Source organism: Bison bison, unplaced genomic scaffold (genome assembly GCF_000754665.1).
Source record: "Bison bison bison isolate TAMUID 2011002044 unplaced genomic scaffold, Bison_UMD1.0 scf7180017864077, whole genome shotgun sequence".
Classification (NCBI taxonomy): Eukaryota; Metazoa; Chordata; class Mammalia; order Artiodactyla; family Bovidae; genus Bison; species Bison bison.
The window spans coordinates 2,795,446-2,816,087 of NW_011494649.1; the positions used below are offsets into that span (position 1 = coordinate 2,795,446).

The following is a 20,642-nucleotide window of genomic DNA, read 5'->3' on the forward strand; positions in this document are numbered from 1 at the left end:
GTTTTAAGTAAATATTCTGCCAACTATAAAAACTGTTTTAAGGTTCTGTCACATGCTTACCTCAGCTGCAATATTTCCTAATGTGTCAAGGCCTAATTGCCTTAGAGATATAAAATGACTATGTGCAGAAAGTAATAGGAAACGGAGACAGGTACGATTAGCTGCCAAGAGCTTAACATTGCCCTCCTCAAAGGAAAGATTTCGCAAAATCACTGCAATCTGAAGTACCCGTTGTCCTTCAATATCATTAATGCCCAGCTTTCGAGGTGGATGAAATAAAGATTCCCAAATCCATTCTCCTGATGTACCTTCTACAACAGAAGAAAACACAGTTTACTTAAATTGATATTGCAATTATTATTACTGATATTTCAAATTTATTTAAAAATACTTCCTCATTGACTTACCATGAGACTTGTTTCTGTCAGATATGAGGTCACGTACTTCATTATCATCAACAATGTCTTTCCAAAACTGTAATGAGAAATTATTACACTTAATTCTGATAATATGAAATAACTATTCTATTACTTTAAAAATATTCACAATAGTTCTACTATTTTCAGTTCATGTAGATATCATTGTATTATATATACTTAGCTCTTTGACACAAATACTTGAATTTCTATAGTTCAAATATATCATTTTGGCCAGAGGCCCACAGATCCTAAAAGGTCTGTGAAAGAAATCAGCCCATCTCTAAAAAGAATGACATCTTTAAGTTCATTAACCTCTAACTAAAATTTGTCATTTCCTTAGCATTTTCTTCAACTCTGAATATTAGAAAACAAACCACAGTGGTAATAGAAATTCTTCTGACACTGTCACCAATACGAATCACAGATATTTTCAGATCACTTCATAGCTATAGAAAATATCTAGAAATGGTATTTATGCTCATTAGTACTCAAAAATTCTGACAGTTATTAATCCCATTAATAAACTGCACACAGAAACAGATTTCTATTTATAGACTCCTAAGACATAACTGGCTAGCTACTGAGTAAATCTGTATCTAGAAGAAAATATAAAAGCAAGTAGTGGAGCATTTATGTTTACAGATTTGTAACCCAGATATTTAGGTTGTGTTTTAGTACTCCATATCTACAAATTATTTTTTGATCCTTATGAGAGAGGGAATAAGTCAAAATCCACTGCTTAATCTTTTTCAAGCTAAGAAACAAACACCTTTATATTGATAAATCTATACAGAATGAGTTTTAGTTTTAACTTCTCTATGCCATTTAGCTCTATTACTTCTTATTACTTCTCAACTAATAAAGAAGCACACGGGGTATTAGTTCACTATTTCTAAACATTCTGATGTGTATTTCAAAATGACTATTTCAGTTCGAGGAATTCATAACATGAGAAAAAGTCCACAAAAGGACTTTGAGCAAAAGGACTCAATGCAAAAAAACTCAAGATAAAAAAATGTTTGGTAACAATAAAAAAAACTAGGCATATAAAGGAAGAAGACAATGTTCAATAACAAAGAAAAAAGGGTCACAGGAAATTCAAATAAGAGAGATATCAGAGACGAATTTTAAATGATCATGGGAAAAAAAAGAAACAGAAGATAAGACTGAAGTTTGGCATATAAGCAGAAACTTTAAGAAACAGATAAACAGAAATTTTAGAACTGAAAACAAAAACTGAATGGACATATTTAATGAATGATTACATTCCACTCAGGTAAGAATTAGTGACTGGAAGAGATGGCAGGAAAAATATCAAGTTAGAAGCATGAAAAGACAAAAGGATGAACAGAATACAATCATTCAAGACATATACACTGAAAAGTTCTAACACAGAATTAATTGAAGTTCCTGTGGAAAATAGGAAGAATGGGAAAAACAGTATTTGAAAAGACAGGGCCAAGGAATTTTCTAAATCAATTGAAAGGTGCCAAGCCATAGACTTAAGAAACACTCAAAACTCTAAGAAAAGATAAATAAAATGTGGAGAAGCATCATAAAAAAATTCATGAAAAGCAATGATGAAGAAAATCTTAAATGCAAATGAGGGAAAAGGGACAGATAATGTTGAAAAAGACAACTAAAGACAACTAAAATTACAGGAAACTTTCTAAAAGAAATCATGGAAGCCAGAAGACAGTGGGATATTTTCAAAGTCATGGAAGTAAACATTTGGCAAAGTATTATAGAAACTTTACAGTGAAACTGCTCTTCAACATAAAAGCTGAAATAAAGACATTTTCTGACAAATGAAAACAGAAAAATGTCATCTGCAAACCCACACTAGAGAAAAAAAATGCATGAAAAGGCAGATGTGATTTGAATCAAAATAAATGCTGAATAAATAAAATACTTTAAAAAGTCTTATGGGTAAAAATATACATAAAATTAAAATCTATGAAAAATGCTTGTAAGAAAATTTTGACCAGGTCATAATGGTACTGCAGTAGTCATCCCATGATAAACCAATATGTATAAAACAAGTGTTTAAAAGAAACTGGACAAGAAAACAATGCAAAACTGTACTTACTGAAATATGGTAGGCAAATGAGGTGAGCCCAATGACCGCCCCATACATTTACACAGACACTTTTTCTACATAATGGAACAGAGATAATAAACCCAAAAGATCATCAGTTCAGTTCAGTTCAGTCACTCAGTCGTGTCCGACTCTTTGTGACCCTATGAATCGCAGCACACCAGGCCTCCCTGGCCATCACCAACTCCCGGAGTTCACTCAGACTCACGTCCATCGAGCTGGTGATGCCATCCAGCCATCTCATCCTCTGTTGTCCCCTTCTCCTCCTGCCCCCAATCCCTCCCAGCATCAGGGTCTTTTCCAATGAGTCAACTCTTCACATGAGGTGGCCAAAGTATTGGAGTTTCAGCTTTAGCATCAGTCCTTCCAAAGAAATCCCAGGGCTGATCTCCTTCAGAATGGACTGGTTGGATCTCCTTGCAGTCCAAGGGACTCTCAAGAGTCTTCTCCAACACCACAGTTCAAAAGCATCAATTCTTCGGCGCTCAGCCTTCTTCACAGTCCAACTCTCACATCCATACATGACCACTGGAAAAACCACAGCCTTGACTAGACGAACCTTTGTTGGCAAAGTAATGTCTCTGCTTTTGAATATGCTATCTAGGTTGGTCCTAACTTTCCTTCCAAGGAGTAAGCGTCTTTTAATTTCATGGCTGCAGTCACCATCTGCAGTGATTTTGGAGCCCAAAAAATACAGTCTGACACCGTTTCCACTGTTTCCCCATCTATTTCCCATGAAGTGATGGGACCGGATGCCATGATCTTCGTTTTCTGAATGTTAAGCTTTAAGCCAACTTTTTCACTCTCTTTTTCACTTTCATCAAGAGGCTTTTTAGTTCCTCTTCACTTTCTGCCATAAGGGCGGTGTCATCTGCATATCTGAGGTGATTGATATTTCTCCCGGCAATCTTGATTCCAGCTTGTGTTTCTTCCAGTCCAGCATTTCTCATGATGTACTCTGCATATAAGTTAAATAAGCAGGGTAACAATATACAGCCTTGACGAACTCCTTTTCCTATTTGGAACCAGTCTGCTGTTCCATGTCCAGTTCTAACTGTTGCTTCCTGACCTGCATACAAATTTCTCAACAGGCAGATCAGGTGGTCTGGTATTCCCATCTGTTTCAGAATTTTCCACAGTTTATTGTGATCCACACAGTCAAGGGCTTTGGCATAGTTAATAAAGCAGAAATAGATGTTTTTCTGGAACTCTCTTGCTTTTTCCATGATCCAGTGGATGTTGGCAATTTGATGTCTGGTTCCTAGCAATTACTAAACCGAGAAGATAAATTCTCTCTCCCTCTGTTCCCCCATATACATACATATATGTGTATACACACACACACACACACACACACACATGAGTTTGAGCAAATTCTGGGAGACAGTGAAAGACAGGTAAGCCGGTTATGCTGCAGTTCATGGGGTCATGAAGAGTCGGACATGACTTAACAATTGAACAAGTCCTGTATTTGTCATAACAAATACCCATATATTAATTAAAAGTATACCAGAACAATTTTCAACATTCGTGAAAGACACCAAATACTAGACACTAAACAATGTAGTATTCCAATACCTATATCTAATTGAAAAATTATTATATATACAAAGAGGTATGGGCTTCCCAGGTGTTGAGTGGTAAAGAATCTGCATGTTGGCCTTGGAATATGGAATGAAGCAGGGCAAAGACCAATAGAGTTTTGTCAAGAAAATGCACTGGTCATAACAAACACCCTCTTCCAACAACACAAGAGAAGACTCTACACATGGACATCACCATATGGTCCACACCGAAATCAGACTGATTATATTCTTTGCAGCCAAAGATGGAGAAGCTCTATACAGTCAGCAAAAACAAGACCAGGAGCTCACTGTGGCTCAGATCAAGAACTCCTTATTGCCAAATTCAGACTGAAATTGAAGAAAGTAGGGAAAACCACTAGAACATTCAGGTATGACCTAAATCAAATCCCTTATGATTATACCGTGGAAGTGAGAAATAGATTTAAGGGCCTAGATCTGATAGATAGAGTGCCTGATGAACTACAGAATGAAGTTCGTGACATTGTACAGGAGACAGGGATCAAGACCATCCCCATGGAAAAGAAATGCAAAAAAGCAAAATGGCTGTCTGAGGAGGTCTTACAAATAGCTGTGAAAAGAAGAGAAGTGAAAAGCAAAGGAGAAAAGGAAAGATAAAAACATCTGAAGGCAGAGTTCCAAAGAATAGCAAGAAGAGATAAGAAAGCCTTCTTCAGCGATCAATGCAAAGAAATAGAGGAAAACAACAGAATGGGAAAGATTAGAGATCTCTTCAAGAAAATCAGAGATACCAAAGGAACATTTCATGCAAAGATGGGCTCGATAAAGGACAGAAATGGTATGGACCTAACAGAAGCAGAAGATATTAAGAAGAGGTGGCAAGAATACAAAGAAGAACTGTACAAAAAAGATCTTCACGACCCAGATAATCACGATGGTGTGATCACTGACCTAGAGCCAGACATCCTGGAATGTGAAGTCAAGTGGGCCTTAGAAAGCATCACTACGAACAAAGCTAGTGGAGGTGATGGAATTCCAGTTGAGCTCTTTCAAATCCTAAAAGATGATGCTGTGAAAGTTCTGCACTCAATATGCCAGCAAATTTGGAAAACTCAGCAGTGGCCACAGGACTGGAAAAGGTCCGTTTTCATTCCAATCCCAAAGAAAGGCAATGCCAAAGAATGCTCAAACTACTGCACAATTGCACTCATCTCACACGCTAGTAAAGTAATGCTCAAAATTCTCCAAGCCAGGCTTCAGCAATATGTGAACTGTGAAATTCCAGATGTTCAAGCTGGTTACAGAAAAGGCAGAAGAACCAGAGATCAAATTGCCAACATCCACTGGATCATGGAAAAACAAGAGAGTTCCAGAAAAATATCTATTTCTGCTTTATTGACTATGCCAAAGCCTTTGACTGTGTGGATCACAAGAAACTGTGGAAAATTCTGAAAGAGATGGGAATACCAGACCACCTGACCTGCCTCTTGAGAAATTTGTATGCAGGTCAGGAAGCAACAGTTAGACTGGACATGGAGCAACAGACTGGTTCCAAATATGAAAAGGAGTACGTCAAGGCTGTATATTGTCACCCTGCTTATTTCACTTATATGCAGAGTACATCATGAGAAATGTTGGACTGGAAGAAACACAAGCTGGAATCAAGATTGCTGGGAGAAATATCAATCACCTCAGATATGTAGATGAAACCACCCTAATGGCAGAAAGTGAAGAGGAACTAAAAAGCCTCTTGATGAAAGTGAAGGTGGAGAGTGAAAAAGTTGCCTTAAAGCTCAGCATTCAGAAAACAAAGATCATGGCATCCAGTCCCATCACTTCATGGGAAATAGATGGGGAAACAGTGGAAACAGTGTCAAACTTTATTTTTCTGGGCTCCAAAATCACTGCAGATGGTGACTGCAGCCATGAAATTAAAAGACGCTTACTCCTTGGAAGGAAAGTTATGACCAACCTAGATAGCGTATTCAAAAGCAGAGACATTACTTTGCCAACAAAGGTTCGTCTAGTCAAGGCTATGGTTTTTCCAGTGGTCATGTATGGATGTGAGAGTTGGACTGTGAAGAAGGCTGAGTGCCAAAGAATTGATGCTTCTGAACTGTGGTGTTGGAGAAGACTCTTGAGAGTCCCTTGGACTGCAAGGAGATCCAACCAGTCCATTCTGAAGGAGATCAGCCCTGGGATTTCTTTGGAAGGACTGATGCTAAAGCTGAAACTCCAGTACTCTGGCCACCTCATGCGAAGAGTTGACTCATTGGAAAAGACTGATGCAGGGAGGGATTGGGGGCAGGAGGAGAAAGGGACGACAGAGGATGAGATGTCTGGATGGCATCACTGACTCGATGGACGTGAGTCTGAGTGAACTCCGGGAGTTGGTGATGGCCAGGGAGGCCTGGCGTGCTGTGATTCATGGGGTTGCGAAGAGTCGGACACGACTGAGCGACTGATCTGATCTAATCTGATCTGAGTGTAGGAAACGTAAGAGATGCAGGTTTGGTCCTTTTGTTGGGAAGATCGGCTAGAGTAGAAAATGGAAACCCTGTATTCTTGCCTAGGAAATTCCATGGACAGAGGAGCCTAGCAGGCTAGAGTCAATGGGGTTACAAAGAGTCGGACACGACCGAACAACTGAGCACACATACAAAGGAAGTAGGAAACACGACACGTAACTAAGGCAAACGTGTTTCAAGAAAAAAAGACCCAGAAATAATAAAAATAATAAAGAAAGTTAAGTCCCTCAGTCGTGTCCGACTCTGCGACCCCGTGGACTGTAGCCCACCAGGCTTCTCCATCCTTGGGATTCTCCGGGCAAGAATACTGGAGTGGGTTGCCATTTCATTCTCCAGGGGATCTTCCCGACCCAGGGATCGAACCTAGGTCTGCCGCATTGCATGCAGACGTTTTAATCTCTGAGCCATCAAGGAAGCCCCAAAAAGTAATAAAACTAGGAGATAAAAATTTTCAGACAACTATTATTAAATATGTTCAACCATTTAAAGGAAAATATGAACATAATTAAGGGCAATATGGGACAATATAAAAAAGTCAAATGGAATTTCACTGAAAAACAGTATCTGAAATAAAAAAATATGATTAGATGGGCTTAATTAGAAAACAGAAAATAAAAACATAACAATAGAAACTATCCACAGTGAAGTACACGGAAAACGAAAAGGCCTTAAAGCAAGGAACAGAGCCACAGTGGCTTGTAGAACAGTTCCTAAAAGGCAGGAGCGGAAATAAAAAAAACTGAACAAGTAATTGCCATAAACATTCCAAATTTCTTGAAAAAAAGTTAAATAAACCCAAGCAAAAATAATAATCCTAAATGTACATGCCAGTAATTGGAGTTCAAAATACATGAAGCAAAAACTGACATAACCAATAGGAGATACAAACACTGACAGGGCATACAAATAGTTTATGATTTCAACATTCAACTCTCAAGAAATCATAGAACAATTATACAGAAAAACATCAATGATACAGAAATATCAAACAACACTGTCAACACTCCTTGTTATCAACAAATATTACATCCAAAAAACATTCAAGTATGCATAAAACATTCACCAGAAAGACTGTAGGCTGAACTATAAAACAAGTCTTGATTAAAAAAGAATGAAATCATATGGGATGTTCTCTGGCAGAATGGAATGCAATTAAAAAGCAGTGATAATAATGACAGTAAATGATAATAATAAAAGGTAGTTTGAAAACAGAAATAAAACATTTCTATATAACTCATGAGTCAAAGAAGAAATCACAAGGGAAATAAATACCATGAACTAAATGATAATGACAACATAAAAATTGTGGGAAAATATTTCAAGTTGTTTATAGAGGGAATTGATAGCTTTATATACTGATACAAGACAAGATAAAAAATCTAAAATCAATGGTCTAAGATTCTATTTAAGAAACCTGAAAAAGCAACATTGCCCAACAAAAATTGTATATAAATAAAAAATGAGGTAAGTACTAATTTATTAAATTGTTACTATTATTTAGTCACTAAAATTAATAAGGATTAAAATAGCACTAATATGATCAACAAGAAAACAGAGTAAGTGTATATAAAATCTAAGTGGGCACAATAGTAAAAAATAAATAATACTCAGTCCAATCAATTCCAAAAAAGTAAGAAAGGACAGAAAAGAAAACCAAACAGGCAAGACATTTAGAAACCTATTCAGAACATGGTAAATTTAAACATAATTATGTATCAAAATTATACTTAAAGTAGATGGAATATACACTAATTTAAAATCAAAGTTTTTCCAACTAAGAGGTAAAAGGTCCAGTGAAAGTCTCAGTTACTCAGTTGTATCCGACGCTTTGTGACCCACATGGACTGTACCCCGCAAGGCTCCTCTGTCCATGGAATTCTCTGGGCAAAATTACTGGAGTGGGTAGTCATTCCCTTCACCAGGGAATCTTCCTGACCCAGGGATCAAACCCAGGTCTCCCATATTGAAGGCAGATTCTTTACTGTCTTAGCCACCAGAGAAGCCAAAAAAAAAAAAAGCCCAAATATATGTTATTTATCAAAAAACTGATCTAAAATATAAAGATAAAAGAGGTTGAATATAAAATAAGAACATATAAATATCAACCAAAAGGAAGCTGATACACACACACACAAATATATAGTTACATTAATATCTGATGCTAAAGCTGAATCTCCAATATGTTGGCCACCTGATGCGAACAGCCAATTCACTGGAAAAGATTCTGATGCTGGGAAAGATTGAGAGCAAGAGGATAAAGGGGTGACAGAGGATAAGATGGCTGGGTGGCATCACTGACTCAATGGACATGAGTCTGAGCAAACTCAGGGAGATAGTGAAAGACAGGGAACCCTGGCGTGCTGCACTTCATGGAGTCGCAGATAGTCAGACATGACTTGAGGACTGAACAACAACCACAACAGCAGATCAAAAAAGAAAGGAAAAAAAAAGGATAAAGGAGACTTAACTGTAAAAAGGAGACTTTATAATATGTCCAATTAACCAGAAGGATGTAACAGCTAGTGTTCACTAAATAATGCATTCTCAAAATGTGAAAATACTATCTTTATAGAACTATAAGGATAAAGAAATACATCCTCAATCAAAACGGGTGCTTTTAACCCATTTCTCTTCATAAATGAAGAAATAAACAGGTGAAACAGTCAGTATTGGTGTGGAAATACAAATATCATGATTGTGTTGTCATAATAAAAAAGAGGTTGTTGTTCAGTCACTAGGTCATGTTTGATTCTTTGCGACACCATGGACTGCAGCACGTGAGGCCTCACTGTTCTTCACCATCTCCTGGAGTTTGCTCAAACTCATGTCCATTAAGTCAGTGATGCTAACTAATCATCTCACCCTCTTGCACCCCCTTCTCCTTTTGCCGTCAATTTTCCCAGTATCAGGGTCTTTTCCAATGAATGGGCTCTTCACATCAAATGGCCAAAGAACTGGAGCTTCAGTTTCAACATCAGACCTTCCAATGAATATTCAGAATTTATTTCCTTTAGGATTGAATGGTTTGATCTCCTTGCTGTCCACGGGACTCTCAAGTCTTCCCCAGCACCACAATTTGAAAGCATCAATTTTGTGGCACTCAGACTTCTTTATGGTCCAACTCTCACATCTGTAAATGACTACTGGAAAAACCATGGCCTTGACTATATGACCTTTCTCAGTAAACAAAGTAATGTCTTTGCTTTTTAATATACTGGGTGGGTTGTCATAGCTTTTCTTCCAAGAAGTAAGCATGTTCTAATTTCATGGCTGCAGTCACCATCTGGATGCCATGATCTTCATTTTTTGAATGTTGAATTTTAAGCCAGCTGTTTCACTCTCCTCTTTCATCTTCATCAAGAGGCTCTTTAATTTCTCTTTACTTTCTGCCATTAGAGTGGTATCATCTGTGTATTTGATGTTGTTGTTATTTCTCCCAGCAATCTTGATTCCAGCTTGTGATTCATTCAACCTGGAATTTCACATGATGTACTCTGCATATAAGTTAAGTAAGCAGGATGACGATATACAGCCTTGTCATACTCCATTCCCAAGGTTCATACATCCATGAACTTTGTCCTACTAGTTCAACAGTTTTGATTTGAACCAGTCAACTGTTCCACGTCCGGTTCTAACTGTTGCCTCCTGACTGCATACAGGTTTTTCAGTAGACAGGTAAGGTGGTCTGGTACTCCTATCTCTTTAAGAATTTTCCACAATCCAACTGGGTGCTTTTAACATATTTATCTTCATAAATGAAGAAATAAACAGATGAAACAGCCAATATTGCCCTGGAAATATAAATATCTGATGCTGTTGCCATAATTCAAAAAGATACATGTACCCCAATGTTCACTGGAGCAGCAGTTACAATAGAAGAGACACGGAAGCAACCTAAATGTCCGTTGACAGAGGAATGCATAAATATACGCAATGGGATATTACTCAGTCATAAAAAAGAATGAAATGTCATTTGCAGCAACATAGTTGGACCTAGAGATTATCATACTAAGTGAAGTAAGTCAGACAAAGACATATCATATGATATTGCTTATATGTGGTATCTTAAAAAAAATGGTGCAAACGAACATATTTACAAAACAGAAAGAGTCACAAATGTAGAAAACAAACTTATGGTTACCAAAGTTGCAAGCAGGGTGGAGGGGATAAATTAGGAGACTGGGATTAACATATACACACTATTATTTTTATGTATTTTGATGAAATATATAATTAATAAGGACCTACTGAAAAGCATAGAGAATTCTACTCAATATTCTGTAATAACCTATGAGAAAAGAATGTAAAAAAGAATAGACACATGTATATGTAAAAATGATTCACTCAACTATTCACCTGAAACTAACACAACACTGTAAATCAACTATACTCCAATAAAAAAAATTTTTTTTAATGATTAACTGTATTGGCTTAAGTGACTTATGTAGACACTTACACCTAACAATTTCAGAACACAGGTCACCTTGAAGATATTGCAGGTTCAGTTTCAGACCACCACAATAAACTAAATATCATAATAAAGTGAGTCAACCCAAACAAACATTTTGGTTTCCCAGTGCCTATAATATTTATGTTTATACTCTACTATAATCTATTAAGTGTGCAATAGCATTATGCTCCAAAAAAGTGCCAGTCAGTTCAGTTGCTCAGTTGTGTCCAACTCTTTGCAACCCCATGGACTGCAGCATGCCAGGGCTCCCTGTCCATCACCAACTCCCGGAGTTTACCCAAACTCAGGTCCATTGAGTCGGTGATGCCATCCAACCATCTCATCCTCTCGGCCCCTTCTCCTCCCGCCTTCAATCTTTCCCAGCATCAGAGTCTTTTCCAATGAGTCAGTTCTTCGCACCAGGTGGCCAAAGAATTGGAGTTTCAGCTTCAGCATCAGTCCTTCCAAAGAACATTCAGGACTGATTTCCTTTAGGTTGGATCTCCTTTGATTAGGAAAGAATGCTAAAAAACAAAAGGCTAACCATCATCTGAACCTTCAGTAAGTCATAGTAGCAAAATCAAAGATCATACATTACCAAAACTACTATAATAGTGGATTGGCCAAAAAGTCCCTTCAGTTTTTAAGTAAAAATAAAAGACATACTTTTCATTTTTACCATGAACTTTATTGAACAATGTATTTATCATTTTGTTCTACTAAATTCTGTCACTTTTCAGGTAATTGCATATGCATCATCTCAAAACTTTTTATCTTTTTTGGGCAAAGAACTGTTCCAGGTGCCTTTTACAGTCTTCGAGGAAACTTTTTCCCACTGGAGAAATTTTTTCCATTAAGAGAATCTGTAAAGACGGAAATAAGTGGAAATCCAAAGGTGCAATGTCTGATGAATATGGCAGACGAATTAATGTCCTAGCCAAGCTATCACAGTTGTTGCCTGGTCATCAAAGAAACACATGTTCTTGCATTATCCAGATGGAAGATGATGTGTTTTCTGTTGACTAATCTGGACACTTTTTGTGAAGTGCTGCTTCCTGTTGGTCTAATTGAGTAGTACTTGTTGGAATTAATAGTTTGGTTTTCCAGAAGGAACTGATAATAGAGGTCTCCCTTCCAATCCCAGCATATACACAACATCACCTTCTCTGGATGAAGACCAGTATTCCATGTGGTTGGTGGTGGTTCATTTTGCTTTGCCCCACATTATTTTGCCGTATTCACTTTTCATCACCTGTCATAATGTGCTTTAAAAATGGAATGTTTTCATTATGTTTAAGCAGAGAATCACATCCAGAAATATGGTCAAGAAGATTTCATTCGCTTAACTAATGAAAATAACCAAGCTGGTGCAAATGACTTTCAAGGCTTGATTTAGATCTTTTGAGTATGTCAGCTATTTCCTGCATGGTATAACACTGCCTCGGAGAAGGCAATGGCAACTGACTCCAGTACTCTTGCCTGGAAAATCCCATGGGCGGAGGAGCCTGGTGGGCTGCCATCTATGGGGTCGCTAAGAGTCAGACACGACTGAATGACTTCACTTTCACTTTTCACTTTCATGCACTGCAGAAGGAAATGACAACCCACTCCAGTGTTCTTTCCTGGAGAATCCCAGGGACGGGGGAGCCTGGTGGGCTCTATGGAGTCTATGGAGTCGCACAGAGTCTAACACGACTGAAGTGACTTAGTAGCAGCAGCCGCATAACACTGACTATTCTCAATTAATGTCTTGATTTGATCACTATCAACTTCAAATGGTCTACCCAACTGAGGAGCATTGCCCAGTGAGAAATCTGTAGCAGGAAACTTCATGAACCACTTCTAACATGTTCAGTTAGTCATAGCACCTTCTCCATACATTGCACAAAACTTTTTTTGTGTTTCTGTTGCATTTTTACATTTCTTGAAATAATAAAGCATCATATGCCAAAAATGTTGGTTTTCTCTTCCATCTTCAATATTAAAATGGTTATACAAAAATTCACCAATTTTGTTAAGCTTTTTTTAACCCATGCCAATATGACAGCTGTCACAGTACAATCAACCAAAATTGTTTCAAATAAAGTTAAAGACAACTAAGCAATACTAAAGCCATTGTACAGAAAAAAAACAAAATGAACCTTTTGGCAAACCCAATAACAAAAAATAATAATTAAAAAGTTTGAAATAATGAATTATCAAAATGAGCACAGACACATGAAATGAACATATGTTGTTGGAAAAAATGGCATTGATAAATTTGCTCAACACAGGGTTGCCACAAACCTTCAAGGTGTAAAAATGTATCTGCAAAGTACAGTGATCAATGCTAAGCTACAAAGTAATGGGTGAAAACATTTCAAAGATTAAAAACTAAGCAGAACAGTCTCTCTAAACATACTAAAATTCAGTTAGATATTAGTAAAAAAAAGGAAATTAGGAAGTTTTCCATATGTTTTTGGAAATTAAGAAAATTCCCTTCTAAATAATCCATTTTCTTAAAGAGAAAAACATAATGGACATTAGAAGATATTTTAAAATGCATTATAATAATGATACGAAATTATCAATATTGGAAGTACAAAGTTAAAGTGTGTTTGGATGGAATTTTATGACTTTAAATATATATATTAGAAAAAACAGAAACAAAAATCAGTAACTCCAAGCACCAGCTCAAGAAATTAGAAAAAGTGAAGAGATTTAAACCCAAAGAAGACAGTATGTGGAATAAAATATAAATACTAGAAATTAATGAAAATATATAACAGACGTGATCATCTGTTCATCTTCAACGTATTTGTGTCTTCTTGATTTTATGTGATTAGTGATTATACTGACAACTCTATTCCTCATTGTGATGGCATGTGTTACTTTAATATACTTTTTTTGTGTGTGTTTATTGACCAGTTTTCTATAGTTAAAGAAATTATCTGCCTAACTTCAATCAAGAGGTGATGGGGTAATACAGAACTCTGGGTTAGCTTGTAAAGTTGGGAATTAAAAAGGCAACTCTATCATGGTGAGAAATTTGAAGGTTTAATATCCTCAAAGAAAGAGAGACAAAAGGGACTGTCTTGAGCTTTGAGTTAAAAACAATCCATAATGTATTTCACCACTAGCTTGCTTCACAATTCCCATGACTTTGTTTTTACTATCAGAGTAATCAAAAAAATGTCCAATAAAAAAATTAATATAAAGTCATTCTGATCAGTATTTCAAGTGACTGGCAAAAGCAACAGAGAAAGGAAAAAATACTTTCCAGCCAATCTGCACAAAAATCCTACATAAATAAGTCTGCTGAAATTTATAAAGCAACATTAAAAAACACAAAGGAATAATTCACCATGAACCAGAGTTAGTAGAATCAGAGTCACAGGAGGCTTAGATATTAGCACTATCAAGTATGTGTTTGTATATACACAGATTTGAGAATTTCTAGAAATTAAAACACAGTCACTATAATTAAACTTAACAAAAAAATCTAGTGGCATATTACACAGCTGAAGAATGATTAAGTAAACTGAAAAATAATCTTAAGGAAATCATCCAAACTGCTACTTAGTCTGAGTATCCTCAGATTTATTGCTTCTGTTACAGATTTATCATTCTTAGAAATCAATATATGATAAAATGAAAACTTCATTTGTTTATTAGCTATTCTAAAATATTTTTTACTCAGCTTAATCACAGTTCTTATATAAAATAAGTAACTGACCTTTGGCCCTTGGCTACATACAAAGCAATGTTTCATATTTTAATTTACATGAATTACCTTAACAAAATCTCTATCAGTCTTCTCCTTCCATTCTTCTCCAAATACAGTAGAAAAGGATCCTAAAGCTAAAAGAATAAATAGCATATTCAGTAATATGAAATTACTTATTTCACTTAGTTCCTGAATAGATAGGTTTGGAAAAACAGTAAAAATACACCTTAAGATACCTTGTTCACTAAAAACTGCTTCATAATAAATGATAGAAAGTCATGATAATTTCTCTTGAAATACAGTTTTTTAAATTATAGAATTTAAAGAAAGTTTTTGTCACACTCTAAAAACACACAACTGGCTTTCATAATAGTTACACAGACAATAATAATTACTCTGCATTAGTTATGATTTGTAGAAGAAAAAAATATTAAAAAGTCAAACTGATGCTGTTACTATTAGGTTCCCAAACTTTTATAATCTTAAATATTCATTCATTTCAAAAATAATTATATAATTTATATTTGAAATATTAATGGGCAAGATATTCTTTAGGAATAAATCTTTAGAAAACATTCTAAGCCATATAGCTGATTTATAGTTTCTTGATAAAGATGTTTTAGGAGGAAACGCAAACCATTTATTTTCAAAAGCTTCTTCTTAATAACACACTACCCCTGCCTCTCACAACAAAGGTTGAGGTATACAGATACATGTTATACCTTTTTTTTTTCATCTCTATGTTGCTAACTCATTTTGTCAGCAATGGGACTAGACAGTAAAGTCATATAATACAAATTTTTAAACTGTGACACAATAGGCATCGCTCTTTAAAAATCAGGTAAGTACTTTCATCAACTATCTATAATTATATATATTCTATAATGAAAGCTACTGGTTTTCAAATGAAGAAGAAAACTACATAGTGCCAACTGTTAACAGAAAAACTAGCTTTATGAACTTGATTCTTCAAAAAAATACAAGTAAGCCTTCTTAATGGATGTGTTAATAACAAGGATAACACATGGATGTATTTTCTGTTGTAACAGATTTACTGAATGTTTGTAGTCTTATTACACCTTTAATTACAGACATAATATTTACTTAATATTGTGTGTGTTAGTCACTCAGTCATGTCCTACTCATTGAGACCCCATGGACTGTAGTCTGCCAGGTTCCACTGTCCATGGAATTCTCTAAGCAAGAATACTGGAGTGGGTTGCCATTCCCTTCTCCAGGGGATGTTCCTGACCCAGGGATTGAAACCGGGCCTCCTGCATTACAGGCAGATTGTCTACTATCTGAGCCACCAGGGAAGCCAAGTAATATTTACTTACTATTGAGTTAAAATAAAATTTCTAAAGTACTTAGGTAAGAATAAGACTTTTCATTGAAAAAATATTAAAAAGGGTGAGGAATGAAAACAGTTTAACATTATATTCATATTAGAATCATGAGAACATGATATAAAGGGTAAGTGTGAAGTTTTTAATAAATAAATTTAACTACAGTGACCTAAAGAAGAGTTTCATCAAATGTATACATACATAGCAGCTATATCAGAAAAATAAAGTCCATATACTTCTAAAGAAAGACAAGATTTTGTTTGTCCTGAAGAAAACCTTACAAAGAAAAACTCCATGGGAAAAGAACACTGAATGCAAATATAAGATGGAAAAATTAAATTTTTGGCACATGGAATTTTTATTATACTTCTTCAAACACATATCATGTATAAATATCCCACACATTCAAAAGAAGCGGTATCTATATTTTCTCTCAATTAAAATTCCATGCCTAAAAAAATTCAAAACCTCTCAAGAGCCTAATGAAATATATACATAATCATACATACCCTTAATATTTTCATAATGTAAAAACACTGTTTTAAAAGTATATGGTCTTCATAAAGTCCCTATATACTCTGGAACTCTAAATTCTGACTACTGAAATAAAAGAAACATTCCTCAAATAGCATTTGCTAATATTAATGATTAATGATTGCTACTCTACATAATAATTTAGTCTGAGATAAAAAAAAAAAGTGCTAAAGAATGTCACACTTCATGCATTAAAACTGGTAAACTCAGTTTATCATATATATACAAATGAAATCCTTATCCAATGATTAAATGGTAAGAATTCACCAAAATTATTATGGCCTGAGAATATTTATTCTTTCTAAAAACTTCATTTTAAGATTTCTAAAAATGAACCAATGTTAAACTCCATTCTGTATTAAATGCTGAAAAATGTATTTAAAAGATCAAGATGAAATATTAGAAAGCAAAGAACATAAAAGTGAGGTGGAAATCCATGAAAGTTAGATCTTCACAGTTACAATTCAAACTGATTAAGTGCTGATCTTTGTTCCTCCTCCACATTGTAACCAAAAATAGTTTCAGAAGTTTAAGAAACTAATTTCAATTTAATTGCAAAACGTCTTCATATAAAATAAATACATGTCAGATTTTAAGGAATTCTATTTAGGGAACTCCCTGGCAGTCCAGTGATTAGGACTCTGTTCTCACTGCTGAGGGCTTGGGTTCAATCCCTGGTTGGAGAACTGAGAACCCATGACCTGCATGACACGGCCAACAACAACAACAAGAAAAAGGGAATCCTATTTAGATAATCCCAAATAAAAGCATGCTTGAAAATTACAGAAAAATGAACTTATTTGCAAACATACTGCTACTTAAAGATAAACACAAAAATACTCATATACCTATGAAATATTACAAGAAATTCTCAGACTATTCTATATAATTTCCTATATGATAAAATAATTGCAAAATGTATCAATACTTTAATCTATTAATAGAATAAACTTCTGGCAAAAGAAGTTACAATGGTTGCTGGGGTAGAAGGAGGATTGAGAAGCAAGAAGAAACTTTCTATCAATAACATTCAGCTGACATAGATATTTTAAAAGGACAAACTATGAGCAGGAAAAAATTTCAAAACCTATTTTTTAAAGTCCTATTAAACTACAATTACAGAATTGTGCAATTTGGTCTGAAGAGTAATCCAGATTTGAGATAATTTCACAAAAAACAAAGAACCTGATCTACAAAAACCTACAACTAGAAAATCCTACAAGTAAAACTATGAAATATTTGATAATCCTTATTTTGATTATTATGCAGCAAATTTTCAAATGCATTGACCTAAACTATTTAGTTAAAAAATTTAACTATACACCTGCAGAAATAGACATCAGAAAACAATTTCTTACAGGTCTAGTTTTTTCTATCAAAAGTTTGCATCAAACAATTTCAAATCAACAAACCCACATTTATTCTAAGAAAAATGCAGCATTTTAATTTCGAAAGCTCTAATGAGGTTAAATATCTAATCTATTCAAATATATAAGGTTAAAAAATCCAGACATTCATTATTTTAAATGATACATTTAATATAACAAAAGCAAATAAAGAATGCTATTATATTGACTAATGAAAATATTTTCCTTAAAAACCTTTCAAAAAAATCTAAACACACCTTTAACAGAATGATTATATAATACATTAAACCTAAAACTTACTGTCGTCAAACACCCCGGCATTAGCAAGTAATAATGTGATGATTTTAGGGTCTTTTTCAAGTTGCATGACATGTTTGCTTTCATTTGACAGGAGAGTGCATACATTAATAGCAAAGTCCACTTCGTTTGGGAGTCCAGATAACAGTGAAAGCACCAGTTTATTGTAATCATTTGGCGAATTGAAGTCCATAGATAGCCCATAACTCTGACGGAGATAATCTAACAAAGACAAAAAACAACACTGTTAAGTATATCAAGGATGAGAAATCATTTTTGGTTAATATCTTCTAAATACAGGATAGAAGTTTGCTTTCTTTTATAAAATACAAACTGAGTAGAAGTTTAGAGTCCAGTTTTTGAACTTGTGAAAATTACACTCCTCAAAAAGTATTAATATACAAGAAATACATATATTCTCTTTGATATCATTGCCAAACTATTGTATCATTATTTTAATATACCTAATCTACACTTTTTATTCTTGCATTTCAAGGAACTTTTTCTGATTTTTTAAGTACTATAAGCCAGAAAGCCTGGTTCCTTTGGAATTTTTAACAACATCATGTTTCAAAACACATTGCCTACCTTCTTTACCCAGTTTTGGGAGGATTATTACTTTTTCAGGTAAGATTTTTTTTGACATTTAACTAAAATGTAAAGTTCATGCTTTCAGTTCTACAGTTCTAGGAGTTCTGAAAGTCTTTTAACCACAATTGCAATGGAGATAAGGGAGTATTTCTATCATCCCAAAGAAGCTTCTTTATGCTCCTTAGTAGTTGATGTGTCCCCCTTTATCCATAAACAACCATTGATCTACTTTATTTCAAAATGCCAAATAAAAAGAATCACACAATACTTATATTTTTGTGTCTGATTTATTTTCATTTAGCAAAATGATGTTGAGGTTGATACCCATTTTAACGTATGTATCAGTAATTGGTTCTTTTTTATTGCGATGCGTTGTATGTCTTAATTGTTATATTATGGCTATAACACAATTTGTTTATCCACTCCCTAGCTGAAGAACATCTGGACTGTTTCCAGTTTTTAGCACTTCTGAATACAGTTGCTAATAACATTCACACACAGGACTTAGTGCAGACATATTTCTTCATTTCTCTTGGATTGCTCGGTCATATAAAATGTATGTTTAACTTTGTTTAGAAACTGTAAAAGTTCTCCAAATTAGCTGTAATATCTTGTCTTTTCATCAGTGATGCATGAAACTTCTTGGTGCTCGTGTGCATCCTTGTCAGCACTTGGTACTGTCAGTTTAAAATATTCTGAATATGAGCCACTTATCTAATATTTGTTTTGTAAATATTTTCTTCCAGAGAGTGAGTGGTTTCCCTTTTCATTTTCTCAACAATGTCTTCAAAAAACAGAAGGTTTAATTGTGATGAAGTCTGATTTATAAATTTTTACCTTTACAGTTCAAACTTTCGTGTTCTAACAAATCTTTTCCTAACTAAAATTTTATGTAGGAGAATTGAAACATTTTTAAAACTTTGAAGATAGGATTATAGAAAACTAATATATAATCATAATACATATATTAGAAAATGTTGTATTTTTATAATTACTGACTCTAAACTGGTGCAATTTAGGCCTTGGCAGCTATGTCCTAAGACATATACCCCTAATACATTTATCATACAAGATCTAACTAGTGTAATGGGAAAAGGAAAGAAACAAGAGTTAGAAAACTGCTACACAAAACATTTCAGCAAATATGGATTTGAAAAAAAATCTTTTAAGAATGTCACTAAATGGAATGCAAGTAGGAATCTATTGTCACAACATTCCACAGAAGAAAATCATGTAGGTAAGAAACTTCACTTCCCAACAGATATTTGAAGAGACACCTCTTCAATATTAAAATATTCTAGGAATTTCTCCTTAAGTATCACAATATAATTATAAATGAATTGACATAGATTCTTTATAATATTTAAGGTTGAACATTTCTCATATATAACATAAATATCTTGGGAAAATGTAACATGACTTCTGTGAACATAGAAATACATTTTGGTATTTATTGCACATTGGAACTGATCATGAGATGCCAAGTTTCAGCAATAGTTAAGTCTTTAGATTCCACAAAATTTTCAGGCAAATTTCCAATAGAAATAAAAATCTGGAACCCATAATTCAACATCTGTCACAGTCTTGTTGTGCTTTCAATATGATCTTGGAATTGGTCTGTTTGCTACTGAAGAATAACAGATGCCACCATATACTCAACTCAATACATCCTTACATGAATGACTTTGCCAAAAGACATCTCCAATTAAAATAAAATAAATTAATATGATAATTATGAAAAGTCCTTTAACTATATGATGTT

At 34.6% G+C, this 20,642-nt stretch overlaps 1 protein-coding gene across 1 annotated transcript in view; it reads right to left on the bottom strand.

Moving 5' to 3' along the window:
- Positions 1 to 20,642, bottom strand: part of ARID2 (AT rich interactive domain 2 (ARID, RFX-like)) — a 208,554-nt gene that overhangs the window by 68,162 nt on the left and 119,750 nt on the right. The window contains 4 exon segments of the mRNA XM_010837552.1: positions 61 to 311; positions 408 to 474; positions 14,812 to 14,879; positions 18,293 to 18,511. Of these exon segments, the coding sequence (XP_010835854.1) occupies positions 61 to 311; positions 408 to 474; positions 14,812 to 14,879; positions 18,293 to 18,511 (605 nt within the window).